At 42.1% G+C, this 21,151-nt stretch overlaps 1 protein-coding gene across 1 annotated transcript in view; it reads right to left on the reverse strand.

Annotated features, from left to right (window-relative positions):
- Positions 1 to 21,151, reverse strand: part of acad9 (acyl-CoA dehydrogenase family, member 9) — a 50,964-nt gene that overhangs the window by 19,951 nt on the left and 9,862 nt on the right. Inside the window, exons 6-8 of the mRNA XM_072582211.1 lie at positions 10,385 to 10,463; positions 8,976 to 9,150; positions 5,691 to 5,764 (exon numbers count right to left, since the gene is read on the reverse strand). Coding sequence (XP_072438312.1) covers positions 5,691 to 5,764; positions 8,976 to 9,150; positions 10,385 to 10,463 — 328 coding nt within the window. The remainder of the gene's footprint in view (positions 1 to 5,690; positions 5,765 to 8,975; positions 9,151 to 10,384; positions 10,464 to 21,151) is intronic.

Here is a 21,151-nt window from a genome sequence, read left to right on the forward strand (position 1 = left end):
GAGTGAAGGGGGAAATGGTCTTCTATGATCAGGAGTGCATTGAAGCCAGTGGTATCTTGCATGATTTTAAGTTGCTGCCTTATAAATCTTCCCCAGAGTCCCAATTCTCACCCTAAAGTATATCATGCAATGAAACTACAGATGGGAGTCACTGAATTTCTGATCTCCTCCTCACTCCTTTTCTGTTTTGATAGCTAAGAACTTCCAGCTGCTCAGTTCTTCCAAAAACAAGGCAAGGTGAAAGAGGAGAATCATAGACAGAAATCTGACCATCCCCTCAACCACCAGCTGAGATATTGGTATGGAACTGATTTTACAGCATTATGTAGGATTTGGGACCAGCTAGTGGTGTAATCATCAGGTTCAATGGGTTGCAACTAGGATGACGGAAGGGTTAGCTCGTATGTAACCTCCCTATAGAGAGAAGTTAACACCAGTTCTGCTGCAAGGAAATTAAATGATGACGTCACAAAGTTGAACATGTACAACAAGATACTTGGCAGGTTTGAAACAAAACTAAAACAGAGCCTCTTGAGATCTTGTTCCTGGCTCATTCCAATCGAGGACTCATGTTCCTAGAAGATCCTGCTGTGTGTGCTTCCTAAAGAGAGCCCTCCTTCCACTTTTCACCTCTTCCTGTGCATGATCTGCTCTTATTACACAGCAAGTGACTCTGCAACTGCTACTCCATACACATGGAAGAATATGTTTCACACGCCTCCAGCAACTCACCTCTGTGCTTCCACCAACTTTCTTTGCAGAATACCACTAAAACAAAAGCAGTTCAGGGCAAGTTATTGAATGGCCAAGCCTAGGGCTCATTTATATTGGGGGCTCTTGTGGCATAGTGGCAGCATCCCTGCCTTAAGCCAAGGGACCTAGTTCAAGTCTCTTTAATAACTCTGTATTAATGTGAATACCTCTGAACAGAATATTTAGAAATACCTAAGACCCATCTTTAAAATGTCTGTGGTGCAGTATCCGTACCTCTGAAACAGGAGGCCTGTGTTTAAAGTCCCAGCTCCTCCATAGGTTGCACAGTAACATCTCTGAACAAGAGTATTAGAAGATATCCAAGGCCCATCTATTCTGCTGATATTTTCTGTTTTAAGAGTGAATAAGGCAAGAGATCTCTACAATCTTACTGGCTGATTTTTTTAAATGTTTGTGAAGTCAAATTGTTGGGTTTTCAAACTCTTTGATTTATGCAGACAACATGAGCTGACTGACATGGGAATCAGTCTCCTATGCTACAAACACAGTGCAATGTTTTCTACACAACTGAATTTCACTTCCACAATGTTATCCCATATTCATTTGCTGTGGCTGCTGCCTTTATTGCTCACAACATGCTGGATGATAATGTGGAAATCTGATCCACAATGTGCATTAAAAAAGGAAAGGTATCCACACTTTCAAAGCATTTACCACCCCTGAGCTTGCTCAACCTGGGATAACATACAATGGATTTCTATCAATGAGAACACGATCACCTGTGGAATTGGTCAGCTGAGCCAGAATTACCCCACTGTCAGGGAATGAATTAGAAGAAAAGGAAGTTCCTGTTGAGTAGCAATTGAAAGGGTTTTGTTTATTAAATGCATGAAATGATTTGTTTTTCTCTTTTTATTGGTATGTTCGATACAGAACATACAAAAACAGTATCAAATAGCTACCATAAATCAACAACCCTGGATTGTTTCCTGAACTCCCACTTACCGTCTATTGGTGGTATCTGAGTAGAGGAGTGACATGATGGGTTAATAACTTTATTTAGAAGGTTTTATTTTAAAAAATTATTATTGTGGAACAGAAAAGTAATATGGTTAGACAAGTGATAAATCAGATGCACATACAGGAGCAAGAGATCAACATTTTAGAACATAGCACTGAGAAGCAAATTCTGCATGTTACCATTTTATTACAAAAATGTCAAGATAAATGCAGAATAAAAATCATGAGAGGATTAAATAATGAGACAATGGAGAACTAAATAATGAGAAAATCAGGCAGACATAAAGCAGTCTATCTTTTAAATTTGTTTTCTGAGCAGCACCAAAAGAGTATTGTATTAAGAATTGTTTGCAGTCTGTTTTTTTTTCCAACTAAGAGCGGGAACCCAGAAGTCGTCAACAGGGATTTCTGGGAAGGTAAGAAGTTTGAGTGGAGAAGGATGCCAGGGTCCGAGATGTCTCGGACTGTGTTTCAGGATCCATAAGAGGGAGGGTGTGTAGCCAGAAGTCGTGGTGCACATTGGCACCAACAACATAGGTAGGAAGAGGGGTGGGGAGGTCATTCAGGAGCTCAGGGAGTTAGGCTGGAAGCTAAAAGCTAGGATGGACAGAGTCGTCATCTCTGGGTTATTGCTGGTGCCACGTGACAGTGAGGCAAGTAATAGGGAGAGTGCGTAGTTGAACACGTGACTGCAAGAATGGTGTAGGAGGGAGGACTTCAGGTATTTGGACAATTGGACTGCTTTCTGGGGAAAGTGGGACCTGTACAAGCAGGACGGGTTGCACCTGAACCAGAAGGGCACCAACATCCTGGGAGGTAGGTTTGCTACCACTATTCGGGGGGCGGGGGGGGTTTAAAACTAATTTGGCAGGGGGATGGGATCCGGATTTGTAGTCCAGCAAGTAGGTTAGCTGTTTTTTCAGGATGTCCAAGAATTTAGGGAGGCTGTGGAGAAGGTAGCACTGACAGGGAATACTTGCGGACACAGAGATGGGCTCAAGTGTGTATACTTCAACGCAAGGAGTATCAGAAATAAGGTGGGTGAACTTAAGGCATGGATCGGTACCTGGGACTACGATGTTGTGGCCATCACGGAAATGTGGATAGAAGAGGGACAGGAATGGCTGTTGGAGATTCCTGGTTACAAATGTTTCAGTAAAATGGGGGGTGGGGGGGCGGGGGCTGGTGGCGTTGCTAATTAGAAATGGTATAATGGCTGCAGAAAGGCAGTTCGAGGGGGATCTGCCTTTGGAGGTAGTATGGGCTGAAGTCAGAAATAGGAAAGGAGCAGTCATCTTGTTGGGTGTTTACTATAGGCCCCCCAATAGCAGCAGAGATGCGGAGAAACAGATTGGGAAACAGATTATGGAAAGGTGCAGAAGCCACAGAGTAGTTGTCATGGACAACTTCAACTTCCCAAATATTGATTGGAAGCTCTTTAGATCAAGTAGATTGGATGGGGCGGTGTTTGTGCAATGTGTCCAGGAAGCTTTTCTAACTCAGTATGTAGATTGTCTGATCAGAGGGGAGGCCATATTGGATTTGGTACTTGGCAACGAACCAGAACAAGTGATGGACTTGTTAGTGGGTGAGCATTTTGGTGATGGTGACCACAATTCTGTGACTTTCACCTTGGTTATGGAGAGAGATAGGTGCATGCAACAGGGTAGGTTTTACAATTGGGGGAAGGGTAAATACGATGCTGTAAGACAGGATCTGAGGAGTATAAATTGGGAGCACAGGCTGTCAGGGAAGGATGTCGTTGAAATGTGGAACTTTTTCAAGGCACAGATATGACGTGTCCTTGATATGTATGTACCTGTCAGGCAAGAGAGAGATGGTCGTGTGAGGGAACCTTGGTTGACGAGGGAGGTTGAATGTCTTGTAAGGAGGAGGAAGGAGGCTTACATAAGGCTGAGGAAACAAGGTTCAGACAGAGCGTTGGAGGGATACAGGATAGCCAGGAGGGAGCTGAAGAAAGGAATTAGGAGAGCTAAGAGAGGGCATGAAAAATCTTTGGCGGATAGGATCAAGGATAACCCCAAGGCCTTTTATGCGTATGCGACAAACATGAGAATGACGAGAACGAGGGTAGGTCCTATCAAGGACAGTAGTGGGAGACTGTCGGAAGAGATAGGAGAGGTCTTGAATGAGTACTTTTCTTCAGTATTTACAAATGAGAGGGACCGTACTGTTGAAGAGGAGAGTACGAAACAGACTGGTAAGCTAGAGGAGATACTTGTTAGGAAGGAACAAGTGTTGGGCATTTTGAAAAACTTGAGATAGACAAGTCCCCTGGGCCTGACGGGATATATCCTAGGATTATGTGGGAAGCAAGAGAGGAAATTGCAGAACCGTTGGCAATGATCTTTTCGTCTTCACTGTCAATGGGCGTGGTGCCAGGGGACTGGAGAGTGGCGAATGTTGTGCCCCTGTTCAAAAAAGAGAATAGGGATAACCCCGGGAATTACAGGCCAGTTAGTCTTACTTCAGTGGTAGGCAAAAGTAATGGAAAGGGTACTGAGGGATAGGCTTTATGAGTATCTGGAAAGACACTGCTTGATTAGAGACAGCCAACATGGATTTGTGAGGAGTAGGTCTTGCCTTACATAGTCTTATTGAATTCTTTGAGGAGGTGACCAAGCATGTGGATGAGGGTAGAGCAGTGCATGTAGTGTACATGGATTTTAGTAAGGCATTTGATAAGGTTCCCCATGATAGGCTTATGCGGAAAGTCAGAAGGCATGGGGTAGTGGGAAGTTTGGCCAGTTGGATAGAGAACTGGCTAACCGGTCGAAGTCAGAGTGGTGGTAAATGGTAAATATTCAGCCTGGAGCCCAGTTACAAGTGGAGGTTCGTAGGGATCAGTTCTGGGTCCTCTGCTGTTTGTAATTTTTATTAAGGACTTGGAAGAGGGAGTCGAAGGATGGGTCAGTAAATTTGCAGACGATACGAAGATTGGTGGAGTTGTGGATAGTGAGAAGGGCTGTTGTCGGCTGCAAAGGGACTTAGATATGATGCAGAGCTGGGCTGAGGAGTGGCAGATGGAGTTCAACCCTGTCAAGTGCAAGGTTGCCCATTTTGGAAGGACAAATAAGAATGCGGAATACAGGGGTAACGGTAGGGTTCTTAGTAAGTTGGAGGAGCAGAGGGATCTTGGGATCTATGTTCATAAATCTTTGAAAGTTGCCACTCAGGTGGATAGAGCTAGTAAGGCGGCCTATGGTGTATTAGCGTTCATTAGCAGAGGGATTGAATTCAAGAGTCGTGAGGTGATGTTGCAGCTGTATAGAACCTTGGTAAGGCCACATTTGAAGTACTGTGTGCAGTTCTGGTCGCCTCATTTTAGGAAAGATGTGGAAGATTTGCAGAGGAGATTTACCAGGATGTTGCCTGGAATGGAGAATAGGTCGTACGACGGTAGGTTGAGAGTGCTAGATCTTTTCTCATTGGAACAGCGAAGGTTGAGGGGTGACTTGATAGAGGTTTATAAGATGATCAGAGGAATAGATAGAGTAGACAGTCAGACACTTTTTCCTCGGGTACAACAGAGTGTTACAAGGGGACATAAATTTAAGGTGAAGGGTGGAAGGTATAGGGGGATGTCAGGGGTAGGTTCTTTACCCAGAGAGTGGTGGGGGCATGGAATGTGCTGCCCGTGGGAGGGGAAAATTCAGAATCATTGGTGACCTTTAAGTGGCAATTGGATAGGTACATGGATGGGTGCTTAAGCTAGGACAAATGTTCGGCACAGCATCGTGGGCCGAAGGGCCTGCTCTGTGCTGCATTGTTCTATGTTCTAATTATCACAATTTACTCAACTGAGCATTACTCATTCCAAAAACGTACAACTCCTTTACGCTGCAATAAAAGTCCAACTATTATTTTGTCACTAAATAGGCAGTTTAAAATTAATATTTTGCATGTGTAATGTAAAGTGAATCCTTCCAATGTACCTTAAATCCACCACCAACCTCCCCCAAGACATTTTCTACTGGCACTTTGGTATTCTCAAAATGAACTTCACATGCTGAAAAAGTGAAAAAAAGGCAATTAGCATTTTGCAGAATGAAGAATATAATTTTTAATTTAATACACACCATACTTGTGATGCTTACTGAAATAATTAAAACATTTGCAGTTGGCAAATGTTTGCATCCATTTTCCACTTTTTTTAACCACAAATTAAGGGCCACAGAGAGAAAAGAAATGAAAATAATCCGAGACTTTGTTCGGAATGCTTATCGCAAGTGTATGAGCTGGATGAGAAGCAGTGGTATGGCATGCTCTTACCCGGAATGTTTGGTGAAGAGTAGAGCTGGTGCCAACCACGACACAGTTATAACATTTTACAGAGTAAACATCATAAGCCTCTAACTCAACCTGGTTAAAACATTAACTATTTCAATAAATATTAGATTACACTCTTTCCAAACATGATATTGGATGCATCCACCCTAACTCTCATTTCCTTTTTAGTCTACTTCTCCATTCTTCAACTTAAGTGGTTGAAGAAAATAGCACCCCACCCCCCCAACTCTGAGGCACCTAGCCTCATTCCTGATGAAGGGCTTTTGCCCAAAACGTCGATTTTCTCGGATGCTGCCTGATCTGCTGTGCTTGTCCAGCACCACTCTAATCTTGACTCTGATCTCCAGCATCTGCAGTACTCACTTTCGCCTAAGAAAGTAGACAGTTGGCTGCCCCATTCACTCAAGTCTAAAATTTAGTTTTCTTGTTGTACTGCCATAATGAGATATTTTCAGCAATTTGCTCCACAAACAAAATGTAAAAGCCTGGTACATGTGGAATATGTTTCCTGAACAGCAGATGTCACTAGTTGGCCTGCTAAAGCATCTTACAGCCCTTTCATTATTTTTAATTACTTGACCAACAGGGGGTTCTGACCATTTATTCTTAGTTAAAATTAGTTCAATGAAAAATGCACATGCAAGTAGTTGTAGATAATTCGTTTTCGTAAAAATTACAGTTCATAGAGTCATAGAGATGTACAGCACGGAAACAGACCCTTGGTCCAACCCGTCCACATCGACCAGACATCCCAACCCAATCCAGTCCCACCTGCCAGCACTTGGCCCATATGCCCCAAACCCCTCCCACTCATATACCCATCCAAATGCCTTTTAAATGTTGCAATTTTACCAGCCTCCACCACTTCCTCTGGCAATTCATTCCATACACATACCACTCTCTACGTGAAAAAGTTTCCCCTTAGGTTTCTTTTATATTTTTCCCCTCTCACCCTAAACCTATGCCCTCTAGTTCTGGACTCCCTGACCCCAGGGAAAAGACTTTGTCCATTTACCCTATCCATGCCCCTCAATTTTGTAAACCTCTATAAGGTCACCCCTCAGCCTCCGACGCTCCAGGGAAAACAGCCCCAGCCTGTTCAGCCTCTCCCAATAGCTCAATCGTCCAACCCTGGCAACATCCTTGTAAATCTTTTCTGAACCCTTTCAAGTTTCACAACATCTTTCCAATAGGAAGGAGACCAGAATTGCACGCAATATCCCAACAGTGGCCATAATGAGATACTGTACAGCCGCAATATGACCTCCCAACTCCTGTACTCAATACTCTGACCAATAAAGGAAAGCATACCAAACGCCTTCTTCACTATCCTATCTACCTGCGACTCCACTTTCAAGGAGCTATGAACCTGCAGTCCAAGGTCTCTTTGTTCAGTAACACTCCCTAGGACCTTACCATTAAGGTGTATAAGTCCTGCTAAGATTTGCTTTCCCAAAATGCAGCACCTCGCACTTATCGGAATTAAACTCCATCTGCCACTTCTCAGCCCATTGGCCCATCTAGTCCAGATCCTATTGTAATCTGAAGTAACCCTCTTTGCTGTCCACAACACATCCAATTTTGGTGTCATCTGAAAACTTACTAACTGTACCTCTTCTGCTCGCATTCAAATCATTTATGTAAATGACAAAAAGTAGAGGGCCCAGCACCGATCCTTGTGGCACTCCACTGGTTACAGGCCTCCAGTCTGAAAAACAACCCTCCACCACCACCTTCTGTCTTCTACCTTTGTGCCAGCTCTGTATCCAAATGGCTAGTTCTCCCTGTATTCCATGAGATCAAACCTTGCTAATTCGTCTCCCATAGGGAACCTTGTCGAACGTCTTACTGAAGTCCATGTAGATCACATCTGCTGCACTGCCCTCACCAATCCTCTCTTTGTTATTTCTTCAAAAAACTTAATCAAGTTGTGAGACATGATTTCCCACGCACAAAACCATGTTGACTATCCCTAATCAGTCCTTGCCTTTCCAAATACATGTACATCCTGTCCCTCAGGATTCCCTCCAACAACTTGCCCACCGATGTCAGGCTCACTGGTTTATAGTTCCCTGGTTTGTCTTTACTGCCCTTCTTAAACAGTGGCACCACGTTTGCCAACCTCCAGCCTTCCGGCACCTCACCCGTGACTATCGATGATCCAAATATCTCAGCAAGAGGCCCAGCAATCACTTCTCGAGCTTCCCACAGAGTTCTCAGGTACACCTACAGTCAGAGTCATAGAGACGTACAGCATGGAAACAGACCCTTCGGTCCAATCTGTCCACACTGACCAGATATCCCAACCCAATCTAGTCCCACCTGCCAGCACCCGGCCCATATCCCTCCGAACCCTTCCTATTCATATACCCATCCAAATGCCTCTTAAATGTTGCATTAAACCTTGTTAATTATTTTAAAACACAAATGATGTAATGTAAATATTCTAATACACTGTTAAAAGTGAGAAGTTGTGAGAAATACCTACATCTCAGGATATAATCTTTGCCAAATGGAAACCTTATTCTTATCTCTAGATTTCTCCAGCATTCCTGAAACATGATTCCAGCTTTACTCTTAGAATTTCCCTGAACATTCAGTGTGATTTGGAAGAAAAAAAATGTATTTTAAACATTCTCCCTCACCATCCGGTGATTTAATTCTTGTAAAAAGGAAAGCTTTGAAAATATATGTGAAAAAACCTATTTAGAACAAAGCAGTTTTTGCAAAAACTTTCCTATTTGAACAATTTCCTTTGATAGTCATAGCAAGAATTTATCAGCTAAAACTTGGTCTTCACAACTCAACCAAAGGTAAAAGCACAATAAACTTACGCAAGATACAGGAAACCAAAGTTCAGATTTTCAAATTCTTTATATGACAGCTAGAAAATTAAAAAAGTGTGCATTACAGCATTATGAGTGCCTTACTGTTAGATCCACGGATTCCGAGTTTGTCTTCTGGTTTCCCACTGGTAATTCCACCAAAATCTCTCTCCACCAAAAAAGCCGTGATCTTGTCCTTACTTGTACCATCTTTATCAATCACTTTTGTTCGTGCAAACACTGTGAAAATTTCTGCTATTCCACCATTTGATATCCATATCTGCAGCAGAAGCCAATGGACAACCATCAGGAATAAGAAAAATGGCTGCTGCTTCTCCCCCATCCTGACATCAACTGATTCCACTACCATCCCATCTTACATTGTCAGCTTAATTCTTTTGATAGCACCCTTGCCTCAGGATCAGAAAATATTGGGTTAAGCCTTTCTGGAGGAACTGACAACATAATCCAAACAAGTATGCCTGGCTCCTTCGATCAGATATTCTTTTATGTACTGAACTTCAATATTCAGTTGCATTGGTCAAAGTGAAACAGAAGACATTGTACAGTTTGAACGGAGCCTGAATTGTGTTCCACGACAGTTGTCCCCCCAGCCTCTCACATTCATTTCCAAACACTCATCGGTTGCATCCTAAGCTCCCCCCTTTTAAAATTGCGCCTTGGACATGTATCAATGTCTGCCTTTCTAATTAATATGCAGAATATTTATACACAATATGAAATTCTAATTAGAAATGTATTTTTTTTTAAACTTTAGGCAAAAATTTAAATTGAAGGTTCACATTTCCTACCAACAAAATAGAAGTAATAGTTAGGAACTTTCTACTTGCCTTTTTAAAAAAAAGTAGTTAGAATAGATATAGCTGATCATTATTTCAGTTTTGTTTGGACCCTTTTTCTTGTATTTTAAATTTAAATACCAATTATTTCCAAAACTATGAAAACCCTGTTCATACTCCAGGTAATGAGATTAATCCCTCACAAGTCAATGGATGGCCAAGAGGAGGAGATAGTGTTTAGAATTTTTCCCCACCACATCTGCAGTTCAATTAGGAAAGCCTAATGAGACCAGCTAACCTTAACTGACAATAGATCAAACCAAGGACTTTAATCTGTATGGCTCAATTATTAATTCTTTTTAATTACCTGACCAACAGGGGGCTCTTACCATTTATTCTAAGTTAAAATTAGTTCAATGAAAATTATGACACACACCAGAACTGCAGTCCACATTGCATAATGTTAATCTAAATACACAAAATATAATGGATTACTTATTATGTAACAATGGGAATGGAGTTTGTAAACTATTTTCAATGTAGAAAGATACAGAACATAGCTCTGTATTTTAACCTTTCATGAAAGAATAAACACACAGAAGAACATTATATACAAGTACTTCAGCATTTAGTATTTGGTTGATTCTTGGGTCTAACAATAAATTTAAAGACACAAATTTAGGATTGTCAAGATTATTTGTGCATTGGATTCACCTTTGAACCACTGAGCAAATAGTGTCGTCTGTCATCACTGAGAGTTGCCTTGGTCTGAATCGATGCTGCATCACTTCCACTGGAAAAACATGAATGAATACTTGTGACAGGTGTTAAAGAGCAGACATTGCCTATATTATTTATGCATGGTTACATTCAGCATGCATTTGCTTTCCCCAACTGGAACTAAAATTCATATATTACATGAGCCTGCCTCTGGCTAACCATCCATACCTATAGAGGTGATTCTACATATACAAGCTAGCACAAAGCTGACTCCTGATTTCTGTATGAGGTAGATAAAAACCATATCGACAAACATTGTAACTCAAAAGTAAAATTATTTATTACATAATGTAAAGTTTTGCCAAAGCAAAATAAATCCAGATTAAATAGGAATATACTTTTCTAAGTAACACTGAAATAAAATAAAATGTTGAATAAACAGCAAACTTACAAAGGGTCTTTAATGAAAAAAGAAAAAATCCACATAAAACTGCATTCCATAATGCTCACGGTCAATTATATGTCTAAGTGTTGTCACTATTGTTTCATAGGAAGATAGAGCAGCCAATATACGCTTGACAACAGAGTCAAAGAGGTGTACAGCATGGAAACAGACCCTTAGGTCCAACTTGTCCATGCTGACCAGATATCCCAACCCAATCTAGTCCCACCTGCTCGCGACAAGCCCATATCCCTTCAAACCCTTCCTACTCATATACCCATCCAGATGCCGTTTAATTGTTGCAATTGTACCAGCCTCCACCACTTCCTGTGGCAGCTCATTCCATACACGTACCATCCTCTGCGTGAAATAGTTGCTCCTTGGGTCTCTCTTATATCTTTCCCCTCTCACCCTCAACCTATGCCCTCTCGTTCTGCACTCCCCCACTCTAGAGAAAAGACATTGTCTATTTGTTGTATCCAGTGCAGTGCTAATCTCGGCTACGTGCTCAAATCCTGCACCTTACACTAAAAATGGCACATTGTTGTAGCATCTGCTTGGTCTCACCAATGGATGAATGGACACCGTGCAACAATCGCCAGGCAGAGGCTGATAGCCAAGTTCGGACGGTCTCAACCGGGACCTTGGGTTCAAATCACACTACAGGTGTCTCCACTACAAAATACACTCTCTCACACACACACTGAGACCCTCTCATTCATACACACACCCCACACTCGCACCCATACATACATCCTCACACAGGTTTATACTGTAACACTTATGGGCACACATTCTACCAAGCACAGAAAACACACTCTCTCCCACGCCTACTCACACATGCATTCTCTCTCCCTCACACACACAGGTCAATGGGGTGCATGTGCATTTCCAGATACATTCTTCTTTTGCTCAAAAAACACACAACTTGCAGGCAGTCAATCCATAGAACATTTTATGAATTCCTGCTTTGAAAATAGAACCAGTCTGACTCAAGATTGGGATACAGACAGATTCTAACCTCACACATTTAATACGTTGTCTGATAGGAGATGAAGTAGAATCATAGAGATATAAAGTGCAGAAACAGACCCTTCGGTCCAATTCATCCATGCCGACCAGATATCCTAAATAAATCTAGTTCCATTTGCCAGCATTTGGTCCATATACCTCTAAAACCTTCCTATTCATATAGCCATCAAGATGCCTTTTAAATGTTGTAATTGTACCAACTTTCAGCACTTCCTCTGGTAGCTCATTCCATACATGCACCACTCTCTGCATGCAAAGGTTGCCCCTTACATTTCTTTCAAATCTTTCCCCTCTCACCTTAAACCCACGCTCTCTAGTTTTGGATTCCCACACCCCTGTAATAAAAGGCTTGTCTATTAACCCTATCCATGCCCCTCGTCATTTTATAAACCTCTGATGCTCCAAGGAAAATAGCCCTAGACTATTTAGCTTCTTCCTAAAGCTCAAACCCTCCAACCTTGGCAACATCCTTGTTAATCGTTTCTGAATTCTTTCAAGTTTCACAAAATCCTTCCTATAGCAGGGAGATCAAAATTGCGTGCAGCTATACCACCAGTGGCCCAACCAATGTACTGTGACAGAATGTCACCATTTATTTTTAATAAAACCTAAGTTATCTCAAGAATGTGTCTTAAAAGAAGTTCTGGGATTTACACATTAATGAATTAAAACCTGCAACCCAGTCTAAAAGATGAAAAGACTTAACAGCAATCTTGGTTTGTTCAATATATAGTTTTAATTGCACAACACTGATCTTGTGCTATAAACAAGGATGTTTGGCATGCAGTTAACCCAAGTTGACACCCATTTGATGGGTGTCACTCAGAGGCGGTGTGTGTGTGTGTGTGTGTGTGTGCGCGCGTGTGCGTGTGCGTGTTGGTGGGGGGGGGTGGCCCTGCATGGCAGCCTCAATTCTGTTTCAAGGCCCACTTTACTCAGACTCACAGACTCACTTTTTGGTCCAACTTATCTGCGCCAACCAGATAGCCCCAACCCAATCTAGTCCTACCTGCTAGCACCTGGCCAATATCCCTTCAAACCCTTCCTATTCACATTCCTAGTGCTGCAATCATACTAGCGTCTACCACTTCCTCTGTCAGCTCATTCCATATATGTACCACCCTCTATGGAAAAGTTGCCCCTTAGGTCTCTTGTCTAACTTTCCCCTCTCACCCTAAACCTATGCCCTCTAGTTCTGGACTCTCCCCACCCCATGAAAGAGACTTTGTCTATTTATCCTATCCATGCCCCTCATGATTTTATAAACCTCTATAAAGGTCATCCCTCAACTTCCGACACTCCAGGAAAAACAGCCCTAGCCTGTTCAACGTCTACCTACAGCTCAAATCCTCCAACCCTGGCAACATCCTTGTAAATCTTTTCTGAACCCTTTCAAGTTTCACAACATCCTTCCGATAGGAAGATGACCAGATTTGCACACAATATTCCAAAAGTGGCCTAACCAAGGTCTTGTACAGCCTCAACACGACCTCCCAACTCCTGTACTCAATACTCTGACCAATAAAGGAAAGCATACCAAACACCGCCTTCATTTGGCTCGGAATATGTGTAGTTCCTGAGGACCAGAGGAAGACTTTCTGCTCGAGTGTTGTAGGTTCACCGCAGCAGACGTGTGCTGGCGGGGGAAGATACCACGGGGATTGTGTTGCGAGTCGTCAGAGCTGCTGGAGACCATTGCTGGATCGTGATTGGACGCTGGAGGATCATTTGGTTGTGCTGACCTGCTCTTGGTGGATCTTCATGCTGGCTTCGGCCTAACGCCATTTCAGGGACCAGCCAACCTCTGAGCTATGGCCTCAGCAGCCACTCGCTGCCCGGGCCAGGGCATTCAGAACACAGTCAGGGTGACTGTGAAGAAGGTGGAGGAGCACACACCGGTGGATCGGACGGTGTTTGTGAAGAAAGTTCTGCTGGAGTGTTGCGGGCTTGCAGCTGCGGACGAGGAGAGGGCGGATCCTGTCGAGCGGTTCCCTGAGCAGACTGTCAAAGCCATTTGGCAGAATGCCTCATCACCAGAACTTTCCAACAAGCACCAAGACGTGGCTTGGCTGGTGGTGAGAAGGGCTCTGCCTGTGAGATCCTTTATGCACGCCCGGACTCTCTGCCGCACTGCACGCTGCCCTCAAAGTGGCTGCGGGGGGGACGAGACTGTCACACACCTCCTTCTGGAATGTGCCTATGCAGAGGAAGTCTGGAGAGGAATGCAGTGGTGCTTGTCGAGGTTCGTCCCGAGCAGCGCCGTGACGCAGGACTCCATGCTCTACGGCCTGTTCCCTGGGACTCACACCGAGACGAACATTAACTGCGCCTGGAGGATCATCAACTCGGTGAAGGACGCTCTCTGGGCGGTCCGAAACCTGTTGATCTTCCAGCTGAAGGAGTTGACCCCGACCGAGTGTTGCAGACTGGCACATTCCAAGGTCCAAGACTACGTGTTGAGGGACGCGCTGAAGCTTGGGGCAGCTGCCGCCAAGGCGCGGTGGGGAAAGTCCACCGTGTAAGATCGGCCTGCCTAAAGAAGAACAGGGGGCCCATGCGGACGTTTTTTGGGCTCTGCTGATGCCTCAGCCAAATATATGCATAAGATTGAGAAATGCACAGACCTGTATATGACATTGATAAATTCGAATCTGTGTTTGTAAATGTGGACGTATGTATGTCATGACCAAATGTACAGACCATCAAATCATTTTATGAATAAAGTATATTTTTGAAATAAAAAAAAACACCGCCCTCATTATCCTATCTACCTGCAACTCCACTTTCAAGGAGCTATGAACCTGCACTCCAAGGTCTCCTTGTTCAGCAACACTCCCTAGGACCTTACCATTAAGTTTATAAGTCCTGCTAAGATTTGTTTCTGAAATAAACTCCATCTGCCACTTCTCAGCCCATTGGCCCATCTGATGAAGTGTGAGAGTCTGCTCCTCTGGTAAGATTTTTTATAATTTCATGAAACAGTCACTTATTCTGAAATTTGAAAAATTCAGAATTCCCAAAAACCAGCTGGTCCTGAACATTTCGGATAAAGGATTTTGCATCTGTGCTTCCAAATAAACCTGTTTGGACTATAACCTCGTGCCATGAGATTTTTAACTTTGTCCACCCCAGTCCATTACCTATATTTCCACATTACACTAAACATGACTAAGAAACTTGAGAATCTGCTATCAATGAACAACAACAAAATGAATAATTTGAAAAAAATAAATACGTAGAAGAACATGATTTAAAATTACCGAAAACAACAAATCTGGAGAACATAGTGGGTTAGCCAGCGTCCATGGAGAGACAGCAAGCTAACGTTTCAAGTCTAAATGACTCTTCATCAGAACTGAAGTGTGGAGGGGACAGCATTTATGCTATTGTTTGGTGTGGGGGGGTGGGGGTAGTGGGTGTAGGGTACTAGTGGAGAAAAGATGTTGATAGTTCAGATTGAGTGATTGGAATGTGAGAATGATCTGAACTATCAACATCTTTTCTCCATCAGCACCTACAAACACTACCTCCGCCCCTCCTAAACGGTAGCATAAATGCTGTCCCCCCCTCCACATTTCAGTTTAGTTCTGAGGAGTCATCATTTGGAATCGAAACATTAGCTTGGTCTCTCCATGAATGCTGTCTGACCCACTGTGATGTCCAGCATTTGTTGCTTTCAGTAGATTCCAGCATGTGCAGTAATTTGTTCCTATTATTTTGCTTTGTTCCCAGGATTTAAAATGACCAATAATTGCATATAAGATATGGCAAAGTATCAATGATTCAGCTGCTAAGGCTAACTAATATCAGTGGGCAAATTACATTAGTTAAGATTTGGAATTCCATTTTAAAGAAACTGAAACTAAAATGTTTGACCACCAACGGTGCGAGTATCAAATTATTTTTTGAAAGGAATCTTGAAACCTGTCTATCCCATAATAACATGTAGACTTTTAAATGCCCTTTGAAATGGATTTGCAAGTTATTTACTAACATCAAACTGCTACAAAGTTTATTGAACATGTTGAGATGTGCCTTAGAATTTGTTGCGTAATGTTTCTTTTGAAAGCAAGTGTTGTTAACTTAGAGCTGAGCTGTCTGCTGAGCCCAAAAGCTTTGTTTTTTTAAACTCTGGAACTATAGAAGCAGCATGAAGGGGTGGGGTCAAGCTCCCAAAGTACCAGGATTTTAGTTTTAACTTTCAGCAGTTGCTGGGATCTTGAAGTCGAATGTGGAAGCTGCATTTCCCCTCTCTGTTCCAGCTAAAAGCTTGGGTTCTCTTCCTGCTGCTAGAATTGCAAGTGAGACAATCTATTTTAATGAATTTGCATTTGTCAAGGATGCATTTAATGTATGTTACTATATTGGAACAGTTGCTATTTAGTAGTTAAATAATCTATTATTCTATTAAGTTTTCCAAGAATGTTATGTCATTCCAATTCTCCTTTCTTTTGTTTTATTTTTACACTACAGTTAAAATACAAGTGTGTTTTGCTTCAAGCCTGGTAGTTTGATCAATCAAATTGCATCCAGGACACTTGCCTTTAAAAATAAGAAAAAGTTGGGGTCTAGGCTATATTTGAATGGGGTTTGATCTGGTCCACAACAATGTGAAAGGGTAGCTGCCATCTCTTTTTTTTAAGAAAAGGCAAATAACTCTGCACAATAAATGTCAGTGATGCCACTATCTGAGCAACAAATTGAGATAATTAAGATTTGCTATAAATACCATACCATTTCTAAAAGCTTATTCTGGAAGTAACACATTTCAAATGCAAAATTTAAAGTTTCCATGAAACAGAACAGTTGGTGAATGTTGTAACTAGTCATTTCATGAGATGGTAAAATGCCAACAGACCAAAGCAGGTCAATCATACTACAAAATCTTTATTCTAACTTCATCAGCCTAGTCTTTGTTGTCGGGTTATGATGACAACGATCAATATTTTAGGTTAGAGGTGCATCTTTGGTGTGTTCCGCAGTAAATGCTGCCAAATATACTTACGGCAACCAATTTTCAATACTGGTTGAAGACAGAATCAGCTTAGTTATGAATCTTATAGTAAACTGTTCACTGACTTTAATATAAAGCTCAAGAACAACTAAAAATGCATTAATAAATTGCTCCGATAGAGGTGAAATAAGGAAGTGCTAATAAAATAAATCATAAGCAGAAGCGAGGATGAGAGTAATGAGTGGGAATGTCTGCATGGCCAGCACTTGATTAAGAAATGTAAGTATCCAATGAATAAAAGCTCAGATGTTATGTTCTAATACAAGTGGTAAACAATTTTAAGTTCCAAAGATGAGTCATACCATGGTCAAAACATTAACCCTGTTCCTAACTCCACAGATAGTGCCAGACCTTCTGAGTTTCTTTTTTTATCATTCATTCATGGAATGTGGGTATCACTGGCTGGCCATCACTTATTGTCTGTCCCTAATTGTTCTTGAGAAGGTAATGGTGAGCCCCCTTCTTTAACTGCCATAGACCATGTGGTATTGGTAGACTCAATGCTGTTAGAGAGTGTTTTGGAAGATTCTGACCCAGTGACAGTGAAGGAACGGTAGTATTTTCCTCGTCTGGATGATGAGTGGATTGAAGGGGAACTTGCAAGTGGTAGTGTTCACATGTATTTGCAACCCTTGTCCTTCTAGATGGAAGTGGTCACGAAGTTGCAAGATGCGAAGGCTCTTTGGCGAGTTTCTGCATCTTGTATAAATGTATACACTCCTGCTGAGTGTCAATAGTGAAGAAAGTAGATGCTTGTAGATGTGGTGTCAAGCAAGCAGACTACTTTGTCCTGAATTCTATCAAGCTTGATTGTTGTTGGATATGCACTCATCTTGGCATAGGGGGAATATTCCATTACAGTCCTCCGTTGTGCCTTGTAGATGTCGGCTTTGGGGAGTCAGGAAATGAGGTACTCACTGCAGGATTTTCCAGCATTCTCTGTGGCTGTAACCATTTTAAAACTTAAAGGCTATGCACCCGAAAAACTTATAGCTCTACAGAATGTCTCTGACAGGAAGTAATAGGAAGGAAAAGTTCATTATAAAACATATAAAGAGAAACTTGGGTTAATACCTAATTCATATTTAAGTACGCTGTTGTGAGTTAGAACCTAATTACACAGATGCTGATACAGATAGTCCTGTTAAAGAAGGCTTTTAGCTATCAGCTAGGTAACAAAATGAAAAATAGAATGGCAAAGGCTATGTGTATCAAATGTTGATAGAGAGCATTTTATTAACTACACAGTGATCACTGTTTGCCCTTGAATTGAGAGATTAATAACAGTGTCAGTCAAACCTGGAAGACAACATAGAACGGTGCAGCATAGAAAAATCCACTGTGCCAATATTTGAAATCGCCGCAATCAATCCCACTTGTCTTTTCCACACATCCTTGTAAACTGTTTCCCTTCATGCTTTCAGCCAACGCCCTTTTGAAAGATATTCTACCATCTTTTCAGCCATTGCATTCTAGATTATAACAACTCACCATGAGAAACTGTCTTCCCTAATATTAAAAATCACACAATACCAGGTTATAGCCCAACAGGTTTATTTGGAAGTACTAGCTTTCAGAGGGCTGCTCCTTCATCAGGTAACTACTGGGGTAGCATCAGAAGATGCAGAATTTATAGCAAAATATCACAGTGTCATGTAATTAAAACTATATATTGAACAAACCTACATTGCTGTTAAGTCTTTCAGCTTTTAGACTGGGTTGCAGGTTTCAGTTCATTAATATGAAAATCCCAGAACTTCTTTCAAATCATATTCAAGATAACTTAAGGTTTTATAAAAACAAGAGTGACATCTCAGTTCAGACAACGTATTAAAAGGTGGGAGGTTACAGTCTGTCTGTATCCGAATCTGGAGTCAGACTGGTTCTATTTCCAAAGTAGGAATTTATAATTGCTTTATGGATTGTCTGCCTGTAGGTTGCTGGCTTTTTGAGCAGAATATATCTGCAAATATAAATTCGTCCCACAGACTGGTGTGTGTGTGCGTGCGCGCGTGTGAATGCGAGGGGGAGTAATTCTGAGTGCGAGTGTATGTTTGTGCGCGTGCTTGGTAAAGTGTGTGCATGAGTGAGATGGAGTATAAGCCTGTGAAAGGATGTGCGTGTGCGTCCCTCAGAGAGAGCGTGAGAGTATGTCAGAGTGTGAGTGCATGCGTGTGAGAGAGTGTATAGTGTATTGAGGTCACCTGCAGTGTGATGTGAACCCAAGGTTCCAGCCATTCTCATGGGTACCAAACTTGGCAATCAGCCTCTGCTCAGCACCCTCCTACAACTCATCCACTTCATCCTGGACTACAACATTTTCATCTTTGACAACCAGTTCTTCATCCCGACACACGGAACAGCCATGGGGACCAAATCTGCAATCCAATATGCCAACATTTTCATGCACTAGTTCAAACAAGACTTCTTTGCAGCATGGGATGTCCAACCAGCACTATACATCAGATATATTGATGACATTTTCTTCCTCTGGACTCATGGTAAGGAGTCACTGAAACAACTGCACAGTGATATTAACAAGTTTCATCCACCATCAGACTTACCATGGACTACTCATTCTTCAACATAGGCATCTCCATCAAGTACAGTCACCTCAGTACCTCACTCTACCAAAAACACACTGATAACCTCATGATGCTGCACTTCTTTAGCTTCCACCCTAAACATATTAAAACAGCCAAGCCCTCCGTGTAACAGAATCTGTTCAGATGAGGAGAAACACAAAAGACACCCTCATGAGAGCAGGGTACGATGCTCAACTCAATCGATCGCCAGTTCCGACATGCCACAGCAAGAACCCGGCCTCCTCAGGAGACAGAGACGGGATGCATCTGATAGGATACCCTTCATTGTCCAGTATTTCCCAGGAGCAGAGAAACTACACCACGTTCTTCACAGTCTGTAACGTATTATCGATAAGGATGAGAACCTTGCCAAGACCCTCTCTATATTTCCACTTCTCGCCTTTAAACAACTGTCAAATCTTAAACAGACCATTGTTGGCAGCAAACTGCCCAGCCTTCAGGACAACGTTGACCACAACTCCATACAACCCTGGCGAGACCAAGCAGACGCTATAACAATGCACAACAAATCGCCAGCCAGGGGTATTCCCACCCAGTCAGGGAACACCTCAGTGGTCAGGAACATTCGGCCTCAGATCCTCGGGTGACCATCTTAAAGATGGATGTCGGGATATGCAACAACGCAGAGTGGCTGAGCAGCCGAGCAGAAGCTGATAGCCAAGTTTGGTACCCATGAAGATGGCCTCAACAAGGACCTTGGGTTGACATCACACTACAGGTGACCCCACTACACTATACACTCTCTCACACACAAGCCACAAGCACATATACACTCACACTCTTACATACTCTCACACTCATGCAGACCCTCTTTCATACACACACACTCTCAGACACACACCCCCACAGGCTTATACTTCATCACACTTATGCACACACTCTACCAAGCATGCACACATGCAACACACACTGTCCCACATGCATGCATGCACATGCGCACACTTAAGTCTGTGCAGTGAATTTGCATTTGCAGAATTGTATTTGTTGAGACATTATATTTTTGATCAAAAAGCAAACAACCTGCAGGTAGTCAATCCATAGAACATTTTATAAAATCTTACTTTGAAAATAGAACCAGTCTGACTCCAGATTGGGATACAGACAAGAACGTGACTCACAAGTAGTTCTAAGATTTACATAGTAATGAACTGAAAGCTGCAACCCAGTCTAAAAGATGAAAGACATAACAGCAATCTATTGTTTTAATTATGTGATACTGTGACCTGTTGCTATAAATACTGTACCTTATGACGCTGCCCTACTAGTTACCTGCTGAAGGAGCAGCCCTCTGAAAGCTAGTACGTCCAAATAAACCGGTTGGACTATAACCTGGCATTGTGATTTTTAACTTTGTCTGCACCAGTCCAACAACGGCACCTCCACATCTTCCCTAATATTGCCACTGGTTCTTTTGTCAATTTTAGAAGGTCAAAACAAAAATGTGGAGTCTATTATTGGGCACAGTGTAACACCACAAAACTTTGCATATGCTTTAGAGAAAACCATAATTGCACTGTTGCAATAACAATTCTGTACATTTAACATGACCTGTATTCCCTGCTTTTAGATTGCCTTTTTACTTTGTATTAAATAACTGGCCTCTAAATATGTTGCGTAAATGCTGTTTGAATAAACATTTAAGTAATTTGATGAATACATCAAAATAA

Source organism: Chiloscyllium punctatum, chromosome 12 (genome assembly GCF_047496795.1).
Source record: "Chiloscyllium punctatum isolate Juve2018m chromosome 12, sChiPun1.3, whole genome shotgun sequence".
NCBI classification, from domain to species: domain Eukaryota; kingdom Metazoa; phylum Chordata; class Chondrichthyes; order Orectolobiformes; family Hemiscylliidae; genus Chiloscyllium; species Chiloscyllium punctatum.